This window comes from Plecotus auritus (genome assembly GCF_963455305.1).
Source record: "Plecotus auritus genome assembly, chromosome: 5".
Taxonomy (NCBI): Eukaryota; Metazoa; Chordata; class Mammalia; order Chiroptera; family Vespertilionidae; genus Plecotus; species Plecotus auritus.
The window spans coordinates 26,419,985-26,442,039 of NC_137776.1; the positions used below are offsets into that span (position 1 = coordinate 26,419,985).

General features: G+C 44.5%; 1 protein-coding gene across 1 annotated transcript; it reads right to left on the reverse strand.

The window, feature by feature from the left end:
* Positions 1 to 5,501: 5,501 nt before the first annotated feature.
* Positions 5,502 to 9,831, reverse strand: RNF228 (ring finger protein 228). Its single transcript, XM_080668156.1, has one exon. It carries the CDS (start codon positions 8,947 to 8,949, stop codon positions 7,915 to 7,917), a length of 1,035 nt encoding a protein of 344 aa, XP_080524282.1. The 5' UTR covers positions 8,950 to 9,831; the 3' UTR covers positions 5,502 to 7,914.
* Between the last annotated feature and the right edge of the window lie 12,224 nt (positions 9,832 to 22,055).

A 22,055-nucleotide genomic window follows, 5' to 3' on the forward strand; every position in this document is an offset into this window, starting at 1 on the left:
TTCCGGAGGTCCTCCTCGCCCGGTGACCAACCGCGCGCACCAGGACCTTCGCGCGTGTAGGCTGCAGGCGCGGGCCCCTGCTGGGCGACTGCCAGGAATTTACCAGCGGAAATCCCAGGACTCCTAGGGTGTTTCCAAGCCCCGGTCCCTTCGTGTTTACGTCGCGCTGACCTGCCCTCCGGCAGGTCCAGACACCTTTTGCATCTTTGAAAGAGGTGGGGAAACAGGCACGCTGGGCGGGGGCGCGTTTTATAAGACCTTTGGGGCTGGGATGTGCGGATAACGCGGCATGGGGTGACAGCACCGGAGAAAGGGGGACTGAACTCACGCATCTCCTGAACTCCGCGACTCTTGGCTTCGCGTCCACCGTACTGGTATTTTGGGTTTCTTTGCTGCTTTTCAGAATAGGTGCGAACGCGGAGATTAGGGGCGGGCGCTGGGAGGGGCCCGTGAGCATCCAGGATGGTAAATACTCCACCGCATCATAAATGAAACACCCCTCCGACCCCGAAATGGGGGAGGGGGCGTCACAAAACCAGCAGAGTTGGGGCTAAAGACTAGGTTCCATACAAACAAAACAAGCTTTGGTGGAGACGTCGAGTGCCTGGGTGGACAAGGCACGTGCCAGCGGGTCCCCCGCCCCCACCTCGCGCGACCAGTGGGCTTGTGCCAGCGGCCTTATACCTCCGATTGCTCCCGGCCCGCGCCTGCCTTTGCAGATCGCAGGGGCTGCGACAGGGACCGGCTCCAGCCCTTGACCCAGCTGGGCGGAGACTACTAGCCTGTCACCTCTGGAGGCCTCCGGTCCTGTGGGACACAGGCCAACCCCGGGGTGCAGGGTTACACCCCGCGAACCCGGGAGCTGCCCTGGGAACCAGCCGCGGTGGCTGCCTCGGGCGGTCCTCAGGCAGTGAGCAGGGTCTGCAGTCAACTCCGCTTTCCCACGGGCTGGGAGCCACCGCGGGCGTCCCGTCCAAAGGAGAGAAATAGAGGTAATGCTCCCCTCCTCCACGGACCGCGGGTGGCTGGGTCTGGCGCAACCCTACTCCGGGACCGAGAGCGAGTTCATTTGCACGCTGACCCGCTAGTCCGAAGGGTCTTTGAACAGAATGTAATAACTAGGTGATTGTCCTAGAGGGTATTTTAAGACACGGCTCCTGCGCGCTGGATCTGCTCGCTCGGCCACACCTGCTGGCGACCAGCAGAGCCCCCGTCAGCTGCCCCTGGTGATGACACCCACAGCTGTCCCTGGCGAGGTTTTGTTAATTTAACCTTGAGACTTCCCTGGTTATCCACATAATCCACCCTCAAATCCCCACGCTGTCACTGGATTTTGATGACTCACGGGATTTGGAAAGCACTCGTCTATGTTTCGAGGGTGAGGGGAGCCCTCAAAAAGCCTGTGAAGCAGAGGCGCAGCCCGTCACCCTGCCGCGTTAGGAAAGATCACAGCGCTCCAAACGGGGATGCAGATATTTACTTAACTCTCCTGGGGATACAGTCACCAGGAGTGTGTGTGAGAAATAGTGTGTGTGTGTGTGTGTGTGTGTGTGTGTGTGAGAGAGAGAGAGAGAGAGAGAGAGAGAGAGAGAGAGAGAGAGAGAGAGAGAGAGTATGTTGTCAGAGACCAGAACAAGGATTAAGTAGTTATCCGAATTATGGCCACTTCCAAAATCCAAGCATTGGTCCACGATCTTCCAGTTTCTAAGAAACCTGGCGGCGCCGTTTAGTTCATTAAAGTGAGATTAGGAAGAGCGTCGCATTTCAATAAATGCGGTGTGAAATAGAATGGCTTTCAGATCTGGCTGCACTGTCAATCACCTAGGGCGCCTTTTAAAAATACCGAAGCGCCTCCCCTCCCCGTCCCCACCCAGGCCAATTCAATTCGCGTCCAGGGGGCCCGGCGGGTGCTTCCGCGGTTGTTTGTTTCTGCTCTCCAGGTAGTTTCAACCTGCGGCCTGCCAGCGCAGAGAACTTCCGCTAAGGTTCGCATCAGGTAATAAGTTGTCTGTGTCTGAACTTACTAAGGTATGGGCTCTAGGGACAAATCGTTTGCCTTGCAGAGCTCGGTCCAAAAATTTCCTCCCAATTAATAGCTGTCTACTACTCATTTGGAATTAATCCTTCCCCAAAACTGAAGTCAGGTACAATTGCTCCCTACCTGTCAAGTTTGACTACACATTTTTTTAAATGCACACACAGTAGAATATAAATCATATTTCTATATGATGGAGGGTGCTCATTGTCATGGTGGTAAGAGCCCACCATATATTACCATGGTTGTTGAAATAAACGTGTTATGTCCTTGTATTGATTAGACACCGCCTCTTCTGTTTATCTGGCGATGTGGTTTTATAATAATAGGAGCGAGGGCAACTTGGTTGCATATTTTCTCTACCCTCTTTTCCTCCCATTTCAACACTCTCCCACTTCCATCCCAGGGAGATGTGGTATTTCTAAACCAAAGATAATCCAGTTTTACCTGAAAAGATATTTTTTTCCAAAGGGAGTGTACACATTCTTCCTGAGTTCCTAGGAATATTCTTGGAAGTTGGACATTGACCACCCTCACTTCCCGAAATTTATCTTATCATCAGGAATAATTGTAAATTTATCATGCAAACAAATGTGCTTCTCTTCGGCATATTTTAGTTTTGCGTAACAGAACAAGAGCCTTATTTTTTGATGGATAGTAACAATTACAAAGCTTTTAAATATGGACTATCAAATGAGATCAAGCAAAAGACAGATGAAATCGCTCTCCCATTTTCTTTATTCACATAATTTCGAACTGAGATCTGGCTGCAGTTATTTCTAACACTTTTCAGAAATGGTTACTGTAGTAAATATTATATATTCATCAAATTTACACTCTAACATATACAATAAAAACATATTTCAAAGGAAGAAATGCAAATGCATACTTAGCAGGGGTGCAGTATGACATAAATTTAAAATACAAATATTAACTAATGGGAAACATGATTTAAAAGGATATTAGTTGGGTCATAAAATAATGGGGGATTATTCTGTTACTGAGTTTGTAAATATAGCAAGTGTGCGAAGGAAAATTTATTTTAAGTGGCAAAGCTTGAAGAATTAATATGGAGAGTAACAAGTAATGTAAAATTTGACATATTTTGTTCTCCATATTGTGGGAAATTTCACTGCAATGTAAGCTTGTTCTGACTTTGCAGATGCTGTTAGTTTTGGAGAGGATGGTGCAGACAGGCTCATATATGCAGGAAACTAAAGGAGTCATACCTTGAAATCTCACAATGCAGACAATATGGGAAATGGAGATCAAATGTCCTTTAGTCTCTCCAGTGGCTCCTGTCACTGAATATAATGCAATAAAAGTTTCACCATGGTAATATTGACTTTTCTCAAAACTCAAAGGGCTTTTCAGGTATATTTTTTCACCTTTCACAAATCCTCATGAAGTAGGAAAAAGCAATTAAGTCATTCAGGGTCTCAGGATGTCCTGAGTGACAGTATGAGGGAGGGGAGCCAAGTTGTTGAAGAGTCAGTGGAGAGTTTCCCATTCAGTCAACTCAACCCAGTATTTATGGGCCCCTTACTTTGTGCTGAGAACTGGCTAAGGCTTTGTGAATAGAGTGGGTGAGCAGACAGGGTTCCTTACTTGTTTTCACATTTTGGTTGTAGGAGATAGAGATAAAGAATGTGACAAATACGTAAAACCCTACAGGTGGTTATGTTAGAAAGAAAATAAAACTTCAATGGGTAGACATTTGGGATAGAGTGGTCAGGGTAAACCTCTCTGGGAAGGTGATATTTATTACACCCTTAGAGACCTGAATGAAAACAAGACCACAGATCCACATAAGGCTTTAGTTTCCAAAGCAGTTCCTTTATATACTCTCTTATATGTAGAAATCCTTACACAAACCCCACAAAGAAGCAAGCAGGACTGATACTTTCTATTCCCATTTTATAGATGAGGATTTTGAGGCTCAAAGAAAGGAGAAATCAGTATCCAGACTCACATTTTCTGGATACAGTTACTGGTCTTTAGACCCCAAACCCAATGTTCTTTCTGGGTGTGGACATTGTTCCCCAGATCATATTGCATTCAGAGGCCAAGTATTTAATTCATCACCTACAAGATGAGTTTTTGTCACTTGAAATTTAGACTCTATAGAAGCATGATGATAATCCTAACCTGCAACCCAGAACCTAGGCAGAATCTGGGCCATGGGGACCATGATTCTTGAGCAAGTGTGCAGGCTGAGCAGGTCTGGTTTTTTGCAGTGACTTGACCTGTAGTTTACACTCATGAGCTGGAGATGAGTCCAGGATTGAACCAAGCTCTTCCAAGAAGATGAGAATGGGGAGGGGAAAATGTACTTCACTGCCACCAGGAGGCTTCCAGACAACCCACTGATCATTTCAACACTTACTTCCTAAACACTTGCTCTAAGATACCTGTGTGCAGGACTTTCCGAATGATGTAGGATGAAATAATTAAATCATACCTGCAGAGTAGGGGAACATCAGAATATCAGAAAATCACTAGAAAACAAACAAATGTTTTCTATCATCCCATGCCACTTGATCCCTTAAAAGTCAGAAATGAACAATAAAACAAGGTCAGCTAAGAAAAAGAATCACTCCATGTTTAGGTGCTGGGCTAGTAATCATATCTGTTTGATTTTAAAGTGTTCTACCTCAAATTTCTCATTACAAGAAATTTATATGTGCAACCATGAAAGAATCAAAATGTTGCTTGCATTGCAACTAAGATGATTTAAAAATGTATTCATTATTTATGAGGAATAATTTAATTTATGTCATTGATGAACCCTCCTCTGTGAAACATTACATATACTCTAAAAGAAGCAAGCTGGGCCTGGCTGGCATGACTCAGTGGTTGAGCATGGACCTATGAACCAGGAAGTCACGGTTCGATTCTGGTCAGGACACATGCCTGGGTTATGGGCTGGATCCCCAGTGTGGGGTGTGCAGGAGGCAGCCTATCAATGATTCTCTCTCATCACTGATGTTTCTATCTCTCTCTCTCCCTCTCCCTTCCTCTCTGAAATCAATGAAATATATATATATATATTTAATATTTTTATTGATTTCAGAGAGGAAAGGAGAGGGGGAGAGATATAGAAACATCAATGATAAGAGAATGATTGATCAGTGCCTCCTGCATGCCCCCTACTAGGGATCGAGCCCGCACCTGGGCATGTGCCCCCGACTGGAATCAAACCTGGGACCTTTCAGTCCGCAGGCCGACACCCTATCCACTGAACCAAACCAGCTAGGGCATGAAATATATTTTATATATATATATATATATATATATATATATATATATATATATATATATAAAGGAAGCTGGTTCCCAAGTAACTTTAGATAGACTTCCAGGTTGCTAAATTAAGGGAATGAAATAACAAATGTGTGTGCTAATATGTATATATGGTCACATCCACAAAGCCATGTGCTGTTGTTAATGTATACATACATACATACATACATATATACATACACATGTGTAGATACACTTGTAAAACTAAGCAGGTGTGAATATAAACAGAATCTGAGCGCCTGGAGGTAAACAAAGAATAAAAGATAAAAACTAATATAGCAGTAACACAAGTTACTTGTTGGAAGTAGAAATTAATACCAATCTCTGAAATGTAATCCTTAGTATTAGGAACCTAAAAACATTTTGCAGAAATTGAGAACAAAAATCTTATATAGTAATGGATGGAAGGGACTTTTCCCTCCAGAATAGATCTCATTGGACCTTCAGAAGTCCTGTTAACGCCTAGAAACAATCCCAAATCTTAAATTAACATTATGAATGGGGCTGGTAGAGAACTAACTCACATGTGGGAATATACATTGCTAGAGTGGGCATTTCATGGGATTGTGTATTTCAGGAAGAGAAGGGCACACAAATAACTTGAAGCAATTTCCTCATGAAACAAATTTCATGAAAATAGTTTTTTTCTATAAATGCTTCTTGTTTTAATTAAGACAATGCAGACATAAAACACATCATTTTGCAATTCCTAAATCACAGCCATATCACTTATCAATGGCCAGTAAATGACTGCTTTCTATGATAGATACAAATATTCATTCAAGTTCAGGTACTAGAATAGTGTCAGAATATCATGCAGACAGCTTGCATAAATACATGAGGAATAACAGTATATCCTCAGTAGTTTCTGTGATGCTTAGGTATGAAAACTTCGACTTATTCCAAATCTCAAAAGATGGAATAAATAATGTTTTCATATAAAATACACCTGAAACAGTTGTTTGTTTGTTTGTTTTACCTTAAAAAGGCATCAGATTGCCCTAACAGGTTTGGCTCAGTGGATAGAGCTTCTGCCTGCGGACTGAAGGGTCACAGGTTTGATTCCGGTCAGGGCATGTACCTTGGTTGTGGGCACATCCCCAGTAGGGGGCGAGCAGGAGGCAGCTGATAGATGTTTCTCTCTCATCGATGTTTCTATCTCTCCATCCCTCTCCCTTCCTCTCTGAGAAAAATCAATAAAATATATATATATTTTAAAAGGCATCGGATTTACCTGCAACACACATTGAAATTCATCTTTTTAGTTACAAAATCAGACAGATATGTATTCTTTTTTATTTAGTATGACTGGATGTGAACATTTCAGTAATTTCCTATATCAAATAGCTAAATTCAAAATATTTTTCTGTTAAGTGTAATATATATTTGTAATCGAAGGAAGAAAGACTTGTCAGTTTAGTCTTTGGGCACTATTTCTATTTGATCAGATAGTTGAAAGTCATTAGTAGTTTCACAGTACAAAATCTTGAATCAGTTACGAACACGCCTTTTTTTCTGATAATTTCGAAATGTATTTGGACTGGAGGTATGGAAGAAATGTTACTGCTCATCAAACATCTTTCCTGAAAATTTATCGCGCAAAATTTCCAGATGCATATATTTTTAAATAAATTATATTTTAAATGAAATTAAGAAAAAGGGCGAGGGAAGCCTGCAGTTTATTTTCGGCGTGAATAGCTTTCAATATCTTCCAGGTGGGGGCAACAGTAAGTCAGTTTTGAGACGAGATGGAGAACAGGCTCTTGAATTCCCCTGAGTCCAGTTACAGAGGAGGAAATTACTTCCTGGTAGTAACGACGCGAATAAAACCACCACAAGTTTCCAGGAGCCCAGCTTCCAGGACTTTTGGGTCTCTGCGGGGCCGGGCAGCAAGATCCTCCGCCTCGAGCGCTCTGCGCGGCCGCCCGCACTCCAGAGCGCGCACGCGCGCTGTGCACCTGCAGCTGCGCGCACAGATGAAGGCGGTAGGTGCGCCCCGCCGCCCAGCTCCAGCCCGCGCTGTGCCCGCGGGGAGTAAACACCACTCTGGGCGCTCCAGCTCACTCGCTTACCAGGACTGCCAGAAAGCAGGGAAACCTTTCTGTTTACATCTCATTCGTTTTTCCACCGGACAATTTGCATTCACAATTGCAGCAGCCTCGTGTGCGCACGCACCTGCACCCTTAAAGAAACTGAAGTCGCGGCAGCCAGAAAACCAGCGTTCAGGCGGGGCGGCGGGGGTCCCATTCCCCTTTCCACCTCTCTTTGCAAATCCTCCGACTCTGGGAAGGGAGGCAGAGCACTCTGGAGAGGATGGGGATGGTGCCTGAAGTGGAGGTTGACCTTGCATCCCCGCCTCCTCGATTTCTCCGGCCCAGCGCGGAGGAGGCGGGGCGTGGAAAGCCCGAGAGGCGGAAAGCCGAAGCCCCGGAGTGGCGGGGCGGCGAGGGGGTGCGCGACCGGGGACCATGGGGAGAGGCCAGAGAAGCTCGAGCGCCCGGAGCCAAAGGCCCCCTCCTCTCGGGCCTCGTAGGACTGAAGGTGCGTGCAGGCGGGAGACCCGGCGAGTTACCCCACTATGTGTCGCTCCCCCGCACGCTTCCTGCCGCTGCCGCAGCCCGCGTCCTCGGGCCGCCGCCCCCAGCCGAGCCAGTGACCGCGCCCTCGGTGGTTCGGTACTTGAGCCAGCAGATGAGCCAAGTGACGACAACCGAGAAGAGTGCCAAAATGCTGGCCACCGACAGGCAGATGGGCCCCACGAGCGAGGGCGACCCGGCAGCTTGGGCCGCGCCAGCGGGCGCCCCGCCGCCGGGGGGTTCCCCGGCGCTACCACCGCCGTAGTGGTTGACGAAGATGAGGCCGGTGAAGAGCAGCACCACCATGGAGAGGAAGGAGAAGACGACGCACACGCAGCCCGCAGTGAGCGCGGCGCGCTTGCAGTTATGGCAGCTTTCGTAGGCGCCCGAGGCGCGCAGGCCGGCGCGGGCGCGAGGCTCGCGGGCGGCGTCCTCCCTGGGCGGCGGCGGCTGGGCCGGGTCTGGGGCCGGAGCGGGCGGCGGGACCGCAGCGGGCGTTGGGCGACGAGTGGGCAACGGCGGGAGCCGGTCCTGGGGCAGCGGGTCGTGCGCGGCGCGCAGGGCCAGCGGGAAGGCCTCGGCGAGTTTGGTGTTGCTGGGCAGGCCGTGCACGCGGCTGTCGGGCAGCGGCGTACGGTGGCGGCACACGGGACACGCGATGGCGCCGGGCGGGCCGTGCCAGGACGGCGGGCGCAACGGGCGCTCAGGCGCGGCGGCGGCGGCGGCGGCGGCTGCGGCTGCGGCGGCGCGGAGCAGCAGCTGGCTCAGGCACTCCTGGCAGAAGGTGTGCAGGCACGCCAGCAGCTTGGGCGCGCGCCGGTCCGCGTCGAAGTAGTTGTAGCAGATTTTGCACTCGTAGTCCTCGAGCGGAGGGAGACCGGGGACCATCACCACTGCGCTGCGGCCGCCAGCGTCCCTGCTGTCCCGGGCTCCCGCCGCAGCGCCCCCGGCTCTGGCCGAGCTCCCGGGGCTGCTGGTGGAGTTCCGCTCGCCACCGCCGCCGCCACTGCCGCTGTCGCTCGCCGGCGCTGCCATGGCATGATCCGCCCCTCATGGGGGGCAAGGTGAGGCGCCTTCCTTGCCCTCCGCCGCAGCGTCTGCTCCGGCGAGGAGGAGGAGGCGCTTCGGCCGCCCCCCTCTGGCTACTGTCCCCGGGTGGGGGAGGCGCCGCTGGCTGGGCCGGGCGGGGGCGCAGTGGCGACCGCCTTCACCCACTACCCCCAGATGAGGGTGCCTGGGTCCTCCCAGGTCCTGAAGTCTCTCTGCCGTCCCCCTAGGGCCTGTCAAGGCAGCTCTCCCCACCGCTTTGGATATCGGTTTTTGCTGGAATTGGGAGTTGAGGGCGGCTGGAAGGTGGGGCAGTAGGGAACGGGATTTGGGGTGCGGCCACGTAAGGATGTGGCGCCCGTGCAGCACCCCCTCCCCCTCGAAGCCACACTCGGGCATTGGTGGGAAACATGGTCTTGCTTTTGTCTTCTACTCTTCCCGCATCCCCCTCCCCCTGTATCCCCGTTATTCCCGGTTTATCCTACTTGGTCTGGGGCTGCGTCCTCTCCCCCCACCAGCAGAGCTCACCGGTGATGTCACGCGGGACCCGCGCAGGGAGGGGAGGCGGCGGCCTCCGCAGCGGCGGTGGTTCCTGTCCGTGAAAATTATGATCTAATTTTTCCGTCCAAGGGGGAAAGCCAGTAATCACCATGCCATTTACACTTTATTAGCAAAGCCCCAGCAGCCCTGCATCCTTCTCCTCAGGGTGAAAGCGAAGAGCTGGCAATTTCCTGTCACCAGAGGGAGGAAATGTTGGAGCTGAACAGTACCTTTTTTAAAAATCCAGAAATACTGCTTCCTGAGACTTAAGAAGACAGGAAGACACAGACTCGGCCAGGTCTGGAGAAGTCTTGACACTGACCGCAGGGGATGGAGGTATTTCATTGGTGCACGGGCGGCTACAGAGGCCGAGAGGGGGAAATATTGTTGAGCAGGTTCACAGAATTTCAACGTCCAGCCTAAACCTAGCCCCTGGTATTACTCACCGCTCCCTGCCGCTTAAGTTTTTAACACACAAATGTAGAGAGCTGAAAATTCCTTTAGTAACAAGGACAGATCTTCCTGGTCTTATTAAAACGAACAGAAGTGCATCTGAGTATGTTCGCAAACAGCAGCACTTCTTAAAGGAACACTCAGAATACAGGAGTAGTGGGTTTGCGGGGAGCAGCTGAGGGGCGCTGTTCAGATATTCCTAACCAGAAAGTTCTGCTCCCCTGTTTCTCCAGATTGGACCTCATCTTATGAGGTCCACAAGGAAGGGGAAGAGGAAGGAGCTCTGGGGTCTAATGAGATGTAAATGTTCTCACTTTATCTGGATTCTCTGCAGAAGACAGCAGGATGTCCCAGGGAATATGTGTGGAAAGGAAGAATGAATGGGAAACTAGCTGAAGGAAAAGAAAGAAACCACCAATGTACAGGCAAGAGGTGGAATTATCATAAATGACTATTACATTTCTATGACATTTAAAAATAAATGTATTTTTGTGAATAGTGGATGTGATGTCTAAAGTTTGAGGGACTTTAGGTGAAGCTCATTAACAACCATTAGTTTTTCATTTCATAGTTTCAAATTTTATAAATGTAATTTAGGGAAATATTTTTTAAATTTTTTTCTTAAAGTATATCATTTTGTGATGGGGGCTGTTATGAGCAGAAGGCAGGATGATGGGACATTGGAAGAAGGCCGTAGTCTGGCCTTGAAGAATTATACACACAACCACCTACAGTGGAGGAAGTTGGGTGCCTGTCCTTCTCTTTCCTTCCTTGATTGTAACAGCCTGGAACAGTGCATTTTATGCACCATTTTAACCGGATTCTTCCCCTTGAAGCTTTGATTAGCTCTGTGCTTAGAAGAGACATGAAAACAGGGTGGGGGGGGGTGGGGAAGAAGCTCAGAAACAGGAGGGGCTAGTGAGCATTGGAGTTTTTGTCCTTCCCATCTATTTCCTGTAACCTCGATGCTGACGGGGACTGAAAAAGAGTTCTGAAGGTCTACATGTTTGCGTATAGCATGCCTTTGGGCAAATGTTTAAGATGTTCAAGTTTCACTCTATTATGCATTCTCATCAATGAATGGAACAATTGAAATGGGGCTACCTCAGGGTCTCTCAGCCTCAGCACTGTTGACATTTTGAGCTGGATATATCTTGTTGTAGGTGCTGTTCTGTGCATTGTCAGATGTTTAGCAACATCCCTGGCCTCTGCCCTCTTGATGTTAGTAGCAACCCTCTCCACTGGTGACAACCAAAGGTGTCCCCTGGAGACAAAAGTTACCCCTGGTTGAAGATCACAGGTCTACACCAAAGTCACAGATTTGTTAAAAATGAAACCAAAAGCAGAAACACCTCCCAACTCTTAGCTAGTGCAAACAAAGATGGCATTACCAAATTTACTGTCTGTCAGCATTTCTTCTGTAGCTCCTGGTACCTTGGATATCACGTCACCATCTTTGAGAGGTCCAGGTACCGTTTTTGCCAATAAGACATTCTGTTTATGCTGTCAGAGATAATTGCCAGAATTTGGCTGGAATTTACTCTCTGTGTTTACATAGTTCATTTTAGGGAAGCTAGCATCTCCAATTATTTTATATTCTAGGACTAGTCACTCATTTTTGGACTCATAAAGTTGTCATGTGGGGTTTCTGTGCAATGAAGAGCACAAGTTTGTGTGACACAGGCCACAGGCTTCCACCCTCAAGAACTGTAAGGCCTGGTGTCCACCGTGTCCTCTGCAGCAGTAAGTAGTGAAGCGTGGTCACTCACTAGGAATTAGATTTTCACTATAGTGAAAGATGTGTTGAAAGAGATCTAAGGTCAGAAACAAGGAACGCAGTATTCACATCAGGATTTGAATTGGCTTTGCAAGAATCCAGCTCATTCCTTAAATATAGGGTGAGTGTTAACAGGGATTGGGACTCTCTGTATGTGTTATGTGCACAGCTTGTTTGATCCTTGTAGCAGACTTACGTGGGGTAACTACTCAAAAATGTATACACACACTTTGAATAATTATAAAGGCAATGTTTATGAAAATACATTTGATTTTCAAAATTGAGCTATCAGCTGTTACAGTGTATATACATTTTGGGGAGACACCCTGTATATTAGACACTCATTTGCTGAATGTTATTTTCTTTTTGAGAAACTAAGTAAATGGGAGACAGTGATGGTCTCAGGTCATCTCTCATATACATTCTCTCTACCCACTATCTAAAGAGAGAGAATGTTTTAGTTTGAGGGTTGACGGTTCTGAGTCCAAATGTGAGGTCTGCTCCTCACCCACTGTGCAGCATTACATGTGCTATTTAACTATAAAATGGAGATGAGTAGTTACCACGTAAGTCTGTTACAAGGATTGAACAAGTTGTGCACATATCACATACAGAGACCCAGCTCCTATTTATGTCAGGGGTTTCTATACCTGATCTCAATAATCCTCACAAACACCCTGTGAGAGGGGCCCAGAGGGTTTGTGTACGCAGGCAAGGTGACAGCCAGCAGTAACAGACTGGTCCAGCTCTTCCATCATTTCAAAGACAGAACTACAGGGAGCCTCTCAATCAGAGACCAGGCATGACCTATGCATCTAACTATGCATTATTGATCTGTCAGCTACAATAAAACCCTGTATAAAATATGAGGACAAAGTGAAATCTCATTGGTAATATTGCAAGAATAGATGTATAGGCAGATCATGCCACTCAGAAGCAAGTAGTAAGTGAGTCAATCAAACAGTTGACATTTGAAATAGGAACTGCCTGATTCAATTAGATTTATTGAGGTCCTATTCTGGAGGGCATTGCTGCTATGTGGCAAGATACCTGGCCTCCAGAAACCAAGAGTTTAAGAGAGGATATTGAACATACGTGCAAAACTCGGAGGCAGAATGAGGCAAGTTTGTGGTCCAGGAACAAGGCCTGATGGTAATAAAGAGGAGAGTGAAGTTATTTCTACTGATGGTCAGGGAATTGGAGATTTAAGGAGATACAGAGAGAAAGCCTGGCCGGTGTTGCTCAGTGGTTGAGCATTGACCTATGAACCAGGAGGTCACAGTTCGATTCTGGTCAGGGCATATGTCTGTGGGCTGGATCCCCAGAGTGGGGTGTGCAGGAGGCAGCCTATCAATGATTCTCTCTCATTGTTTACTAGTATGTTTCTATCTCTCTCTCCCTCTCCCTTCCTCTCAGAAATCAATTTTTTTAAATTAAAAAGAAAAGAAGATAAAGACATTCAAGGCAGCAGCAAAAGGATAAAGCAGGTGTGTTGAGGGCATGGCGGGAGACCAGCCTCAGAGAGAGCATGCATACAGTGTGTAGGATGCTGTCCAGGGAAGTCTGGAATGCCATGCTAGCTGGGCTGGGCTTAATTCTGCAGACAACCCCAAATGTGCCACCTCTGTGCAATATTCATTAAGAGGTTACTTTAGGAGCCAGGTCTCATTGCCATATATGGCAAAGATAAAACTTTTAAAAGAATTAATGTGCTCCATGGATGGCAGTAAGTTCTCTCTCGCGTGTATAGACTAGTGCAGTGGTCGGCAAACTCATTAGTCAACAGAGCCAAATATCAACAGTACAACGATTGAAATTTCTTTTGAGAGCCAAATTTTTTAAACTTAAACTTCTTCTAATGCCACTTCTTCTAAATAGACTCGCCCAGGCTGTGGTATTTTGTGGAAGAGCCACACTCAAGGGGCCAAAGAGCCACAAGTGGCTCGTGAGCCGCAGTTTGCTGACCACTGGGCTAGTGGTTCAGAGTAAGCGCTCTGCTTCCAGCCGGCCTGTGCCTCTTACGAGCTGTGCAGTGCTGGACAAGGTCCTTCACCTTTCTGTGCCTCAGTACTCTCTTTTGTAAAATGGGGGAGTCCTATCTACTTCATAAGGTTGTTGTGCAGTTAAAATGAGCCTCATGTATTAAGCTTCAAACAGTGCCTGGTACATGGTAAGTGCCTTAAAAATGGTAAAAAAATAAAATAAAATAAAACCTATCCAAATGGGCCCAAATTGCTTATTCCAGGGAAATTATTTCTTTGCTAGTGGCCCGGTGCACGAATTCGTGCACATTGAAAGGAAATTAATTAGAAGAAATATTTTAATATCACTATTCACTCTTTCTCTATAATAGAAGTGTCATCCAAATTCATGATTGACAATGACAGATCGAAACACACACGTGCGATTGGCGCCAGTGAGAACTTTGTATCTATAAATAAACTTGCTTAATTAGACCTGCTTTCTGATTTAGTTAAACTTTTTCCAGCCAAGTGAAGCACCCCAACTTCTCTTTCAGGTAATTGTCAGCAACACAGCAGTAAATATCAACAAGGAGCAGATTATTATTGTAGATCACACAGGGAGAACAAAGGGTAAAATATTTAACTGCAGCAGTGTTTGACTATATTCTGCGCAGTGAGAAAACCTAAAGTCATTTTCAAGGTCCACCATTTCTTATTTCTTTTCAGTCGGGTCAAGTTTCTAAACTTTCTAAATTTCCGTTTTCCAGCTAATGAAAAGAAAATAGGATTCTACCGAGTCTCCTATCTACCTACTCCAGGACTTCTCTAAGGATCAAATGAGGTGAGGCACAGGAAAACGCTTCACAGACATTTGGTTAAACTGTGAAATGTTTGCACCTGGCTATAAAGCAAGTCAGGTTCCTGGGCTGAAGAAACTCCAAGGAGGCTAGTGGCTAGGGAAAGGAAGCTGGGCATTGCTACGTGATGTCATTACCCAGCTGGGCTGTGGGCTGCATTTTGCACCATGGGGTCTTGGCAGCATTGGCTGCGATTTGGTGGGATGTCACTCTGGGGTGGTGGCGGGGCCTGTGTCCCACTTAGGGGAAGCCAAGTGTTGGTTTGTCGGTGCCAGGTCCGTGGTGCCATTTATTTTTAGATGGCCAGTGCTCATCATGGCAGCTCCTGCATTGAGCATCTGCCCCTGGTGGTCAGTGCGTGTGATAGCTACCTGTCGGACAGATGGACACTTAGCCTTTTATATATATAGATTGCTAAATAAAAATAATTCAAAACAAAAACTACCATGACCAGGTGATCAAAGTTAATTAACATCAGTAAGACAAGTCAACTTGAACAATGTGTTGAGAATGGCAGTCTCTCAAAACCCTATAAATCCACTCTATCATGGGAAAAGCATCAGAAAAATACCAATAGAAGGACAGTCCACAAAATACCCTTCAAAACTTTCAAGGTCATCAAAAACAGGGAAAGTCCTTGAAACTGTCACAGCCAAGAGGAACCTAAGAAGACAGGACAACTATATGTGATATGATATTGTGGATGGGACCCTGGAACAACAACAACAAAAGAACATTAGGTAAAAACTAGGGAAATCTGAAGAAGGTGTTGCTTTTAGTAAATAATCATGTATCAGTATTGGTTCATATGAATATAAGATGTTCTCAAGGGGAAACTGGATGTGGATTATATCAGAACTCTGTGCTATCCTTACAATATTTCTGTAAATCTAAAATAAAAAGTTTATTTTTTTAAATGTGGTCAATATATGGGGAATTACAATCACAAGGCCACTAAAATTCCTGTGATTAAGGTATATCTTCTCACTCTTGTATTTGTATTATTTCAAGTAGGATCCATTAAGCAGATTTGAAAAACCTTTCAAGGAAACATTTGACTTAGCATTAGAGTATCTAATTACAATGTGTGGATAATAGAAATTTTTAAAGGTGTCCAGAAATAGTGTAACTACCATAAAGTAAATTCAGAAAAGAGAATTTAAAAATTACCCTGTAACCCAACACTTCAGTGTAGTAATTTCTATCATCGGTTTATTCTTATAGGCACATAGAAAATTCATGCACTGGAGGAGGGGTCCCTCAGCCTGGCCTGCCCCCTCTCACAGTCCAGGAGCTCTCAGGGGCAGGAGGCGACCTGGCAATCAGGGAAAGGCGACACCCCCATCACATCTCTGCTGCTGCCACTGCTGGCAACACAAGCCTTGGCTGGCCCTAGTTACCTGAGTTTCAGGCGGCCCTGGACAGCTGGGCAGCTGCCATCCAAGGCTTGCCTGCACCTCAGGCCGCCCTCAGTGGCTGGGGGGCTGAGTGGACTGGGGGACTCCGGAGGCAGGCGTGTGGAGTGCTGCACACCTGCCACCCTGGCGGGGCTGAGGGGACTGGGCGCCGCCATCTTGTAGCTGTGGGTGCCACCATCTTTGAGGACATGACAGTCAATTAGTATATTCCCTCCTTATTGGCTGTGGGTGCCGCCATCTTTGTGAGGGCATGATGGTCAATTAGCATATTCCCTCTTTATAAGATAGGATGTTTTTTAGTTATAATAATAATGCATGTATCTTCTTTCACTTTAGCTTGAGTTATTGATTCAAATTGCTATTTATGGTAACTACTATCTACCAGACAGTATTTTTGAGGTTGGCTATATAAAAAATGGTAGACAAAACGGACAATATGCTTGACTTCATGGAGTTTATATCCTAGCATATGTGCATTTTTGTTTGAAGCATACAATAAACAAATAAATGAATATATAATACTAGAGACCCATGCATGGATTTGTGCACTGGTGGGGGGCATAGCCTGAGGGGATCAGCCCGCTGTGGGAGCGCCGCTCATCCCAGTCAGTCGAGTGGCTGTGGACCTACCTTCTAGCAGCTGCAGAATGAGGAAATTAGTCTGAACTGACATTCCAGGGTAATATCTTGGGCAAAGGCATGTTCTATGTCCTGGAGGAACCTGGCAGAGAGCTTTGCACCCCAAAGCCACTCGGTGAATGTCCTTGATGTGTGATGTCAGGTCGGTGATACCATCAGGGATGTTCAGGGAAGCCATGCTCCAGGAGCCTCAGCCATTAGAACAGCCTTCCCGGGGGGTCCACAGTCAGTCCCCTGTTGCCATCTGCCTATGCCAGCTCCCCGTGCTCTTTCTAGAACACACCTTAGAGGGCTTGCATCAGCTGGTGGGGCCAGGCCAGAGTCTGGTTTGTCTCAGGTATTTGATAGGTACAGAGACTCGGCCTCACCCTGGGCTTGCTAGCGGCTGCTCCCACTGTGGGAGTGCACAGACCACAGGGGGCAGCTCCTGTGTTGAGAGTCTTCCCCCTGGTGGTCAGTGCATGTCATAGCAACTGGTCGATTGGTTCTGGTCGTTCTGCCGTTCTGTCGCTAAGCTTTTACATATATAGATGATAACAAGTGGAAGGTGCTATAAAGAAAAATATAGGAGACTAGGAGGTCAGTAAGTGTTTGGGTATAGACAAGGTAGTTTGCTATCTTAACACATTGCGGACCCGTAGTTTTATTGCTAGCTTTACCCAGTGGCCAGATAAGTTTCTATTGAATGAGTACAAAAAATGTTTTACATAAATATTAAAGGCACACTTTAAAATTAAATACCCATTGCATTTGAAGTTATTACATATTCTTACAAGCTAATATCTTTTTAAAGTATGATATTTTGTAAAACTCTGTGTAATATGAAGCGAGAATTCTCACGATCTGTCCGCAATGTTTAAATATTGTGTCCAGGAAGGCCCATCTAATAAAGTGACATTTGAGCAAATACCTTAAGTAAGTGAGGAACAGAACCCTGTGGTTCTCCAAGAGAACAGTGCCCAAAGCAAAGTGAACAGCATGTGCAAAGGTCCTGAGGTGTGAATATGTTTCATGAGTTTCAAGAACAGTAAGAATGCCAATAACAGGAGCAGACTGAATGAGGGGAGGGGATAGGAGATGAAGCCACAATGTGTGTCATAGCAGGGATGATCATATGGGGACTTTGAGATCTTTTTGATAATTTTTATTTTTTATTAGAGTAAGATGAGAAGGCATTGAAGGGTTTTGAATAGAAAGATATACAATCTGCACACCCCCTACTGGGATCAAGCCTGCAACCTGGGCAGGTGCCCTGTTCTGGGCATCAAACCGGCAACCTTTCAGTGCATGGGACAGTGCCCAACCAACTGAGCCACACTGGCCATGCCAAGCATAATTATTAGAGGTGCCCACCAAAAGAGAAAAGCCGGAGGCCCCAGTGGTTGGTAATCCTGTGTATTGGTAATCCTATGTATTTGTCATTACTTATGCAAACCTATGAAGTATTGAATGCCTCAGAGCTGATATCAGTGGGCAGATTGATTGGTGCCATGGTTGGTGTTTGTGTCAGCTGGCAATCACCAGGCCTAACAGGTGTCTACATACCAGGTCTAAACAGAACCAAATTTAAACTAGATGGGAGTTAAGTGAGAGAATCACAAACTCTTGCCTTTGCTTTGTTTTCTACTCCCATGTTATGATGAGGGTGCTGACATAGAACACCCAGGTCCAAATTGCTTACCCAGGGCCATAGGGACATTGTACTAGTGAATATTGCTTCTGTGAGCAAGGGTGTGCAAACATCTCTTCAAAACCCTGATTTTAATTATTTTGGGTATAAATACTCAGAAATGGGATTACTGGACCATATGGTAGTTCTATTTTTTAATCTGTATGCCATCCTGGTTGCATTATTTTACAATCCTACCATCAGTGGGCAAGGGTTCCAATTTCTCCACAGCTTCACCAACACTTATTTTCTGTTTTTGTTTGTTTGTTTTTGTTTTTTTTATAGTAACCATCCTAATGGGAGTGAAGTGATAGCTGATTGTGGTTTGATTTACATTTCTCTGCTGATTAGTGATATTGAGCATTTTTTCATATGCTTGTTAACCATTTGTGTATCATCTTTGGAGAAATGGCTATTCAAGTCCTTTGCCTAATTTTTAATTGGGTTATTTGATTTTTGTTGTTGAGTTGTAGGAATTCTTTGCCTATTCTGATATTAACCCCTTTTCAGGTATATGATTTGCAAATATTTTCTCCCATTCTATAGGTTGCCTTTCACTCAGTTGATTGTGTCCTTTGATGCACAAAGGTTTTTAAGTTTGATGCAGTCCCATTTGTCTATTTTGCTTAGGTAACCTGTAATTTTGGTGTCATAGTAAAAAAAAATCATTGCCAAGTCCAACATCATGAAGCTTTCCTCCTTTGTTTTTTTCTACAAGTTTTGTAGTTTTAGGTCCCATGTCTAAGGCTTTAATCATTTTGATTGATTTTTTACATATGGTATAAGACAAGAGTCCACCTTTATCCTATTGTACATATCCAGTTTTCCCAGCACCATTTGTTGAAGTGGCTGTTCTTTCCAAATCGAGTAGTCTTGGCACCCTTGTTGAAGATCATTTGATTAAATATGTGAGGATTTATTTCTGGGCTCTGTATTCTATTCCATTGATCAAACTGTCTACCTTTATGCCAGTAACCACACAGTTTGGTTACCGTATCTTTGTAATATGTTTTGAAATCAGGATGTGTGTGTCCTCCAATTTTGTCCTTTTCCAAAATTGTTTTTTGCTATTCAGGGTCCTTAAGATACCATATGAGTTTTAGGATGAATTTTTCTATTTCTTTAAAGATTTGCCATTGGGATTTTGATAAATGCAGTGAAGAATCTAAAATATGGTAGTGCCCGGCTGGCATGGCTCAGTGTTTGAGCGTTGACCTATGAACCAGGAGGTCATGGTTTGATTCCTGATCAGGGCACATGCCGTGTTTGTGGGCTTGATCCCCATTGTGGGGCGTGTAGGAGGCAGCCGATTAGTGATTCTCTCTAATCATTGATGTCTCTATCTCTCCCTCCCTTACTCTCTGAAATCAATCAAACAATCAATCAATCAATATATTTAAAAATAAAATATGGTAGTAAAAGCTACTGAGGCAGCAGACAGAAGCTTGATAGCTAGAAGCTTGTATACCATTTTATAATCTCCTTGTAATATAAAACAGCAGAAATTATACAAGCAAATACATTTGTCTTTGTTTTTTATCAGATCTATACAGATAGTTTAAATGATTCCTCAGAGAAAGAAATGAAAGAACCAATTGATTCCTTTTAGTGCAGTGGACTTAATAATAATAATAACAATACCAATTATTGTTATTATTGTCATAGTACCATGTAATTTGTTTAGTTTTTTATATAAAGCATTTTATGTATAAAGGATTTACATTCTATTATTTAATTTTATTTTAGTCCAAAGTAGCATTTATAAAAGTTATGGTCCCTGGAATATTAGTTCCTGAAGAAAGGGTTTTGTGATCAAATAATTTGGAAAACATTGCAAACTACATTCTATGCTCTGCACTCGGAGATTCATTATTAAAAGCTCCATGAAGTCTTGCCACAAACATGTAAAGAAACCAGTTTGATGTTGTATAAACCAGTATTTACCAAACTTGTACAGCCATATTTTAGTAAACCTATTTTTAAACCTATTTTTTAGTAAACCAATATATGACTAAAGGCACTTGGAGCCGAGAAGTTAAATGAAAAGTGTTTAAATGCAGCATTGTAAATACTGAGATGGTTCGAAGTGGAACAGGAAATAGGATGCATAGGTCAAGGGAGCACATAGGAATTGATTTCTCCCATAATGCCTGTTGACATAGGAATTAATTTCTCCCATAATGCCTATTAGGGGCAAAAGCTAGGAGTGAGATTCGGCATACTTGGAAACCTGGATGTGTTTTTAATAAAGAAACTGGGCAATTTCTTACATATGCTATTTGCATCATCTACATGAAACCGATTTGCAGCAATGCCCTTGCATAGAAGGAACAAATGGATTCTGAAGTTATACTGTGCCAAGCCAGGCTGGCTGTTAGATGATATCTGCTTAATTGCCTCTTCACATGCTGATGATTTTGTAGTATTTACAATAGATGGAAATAAGAGATAAATCACCTTTCATCTAGCATGCTTAATCATAATTGATTGTTTATATATTTTTCTCCTTGGCCACAATATATTCTCCTTCCTAATTCCTTTTAAAGAATGTTCTTCCAAAACGCTGTAAGAATTCAGAAAACTTTAAATTATGTATTATTTATCTGCCTGGCCACACAGATCCCTTCAGAGTCATTACTGACTCATTCCTACAGAGTCATTAGATCCATCAACAGTGCATTCTATGACTTATAATAAGCAGATTTGGTTTTCAGGAGACTGAGGCAGCTGGAAAGGGCAGACCCATGAGCTTTGAGCACATCTACCACCATACAGGGATGAGATACTCCCTTCAAACCAGGGGGAAATATAGAGGCCTAAAGTTTACACTGCTTTCTTCTTAAAAAGAAGAAAAATAATTTAAATTTTATATAAGAAATTAAATATTTATTTAGAATTATAATATAAACCATCACTATAACAACAAAACATTTAAAGCTAACAAACTCTGGAAAGATCTCAAAACCTAGAAAATAACATTTTTTTATAATTAGCTAACTAATATACCACTCTATAAAATAATTATCAGTATGCATTTGATTGCCTATTCTTGCAAGAATAATTTTGTCCTACTTTCTACTAAGAGAATAGAAGGATAGTGGTGGGTCAAATAATGTTTAATAATTTTTTCTTATTATTGATAATGTGGAACGGTTTATTTTGTCTTCACAAGTTGTCCTTGGTATTGGCTTGGACAATTTTAGTATTGCTATCCATTTTAGGAAAATTTCTCTCAAATGTATTTTACATATAAGCCATGAGATTTCCAGACATTTCAGAGGTTAGTGTGTTGCAGGAACTATCTTAAATACTATTTGAATTGACATCACTCACTGACCACCTTGTCTTCAGTGCCCCTAATGTTGTGGCATATTCTGAGGGTCTTGTCAGGACCTGTGCCTTCATTCCACAAGGTGGAGTGCATTGAAATAGAGAGTGGTAGGGTAATCTGTAAAAATTGTTCTTGCCCTGGAGCAGCTGGTGGTAACTAAACTATACAAAGAGGAGTCTGTGAACCACATAAATAATCCCATTAAACCAGAACTGTATATAACCCCATCAACTTCCTTTATCATGGTCCAAAGATGCCCATGGTTACTCCCATGCCACCCAATACAAGGGGAAATATGACTGAGAAGAAGTGGAAATGGAAAGAGACAGTGGTCTCAACTATTTGTGGTTGAAATGTACTCTTAAAAAGTTTCCAGGAACATATGGTCATAGACCAAAATTAAATGAGGAGCCTTAAAACTGACTCTCTATTACTCTCGTGGTAAA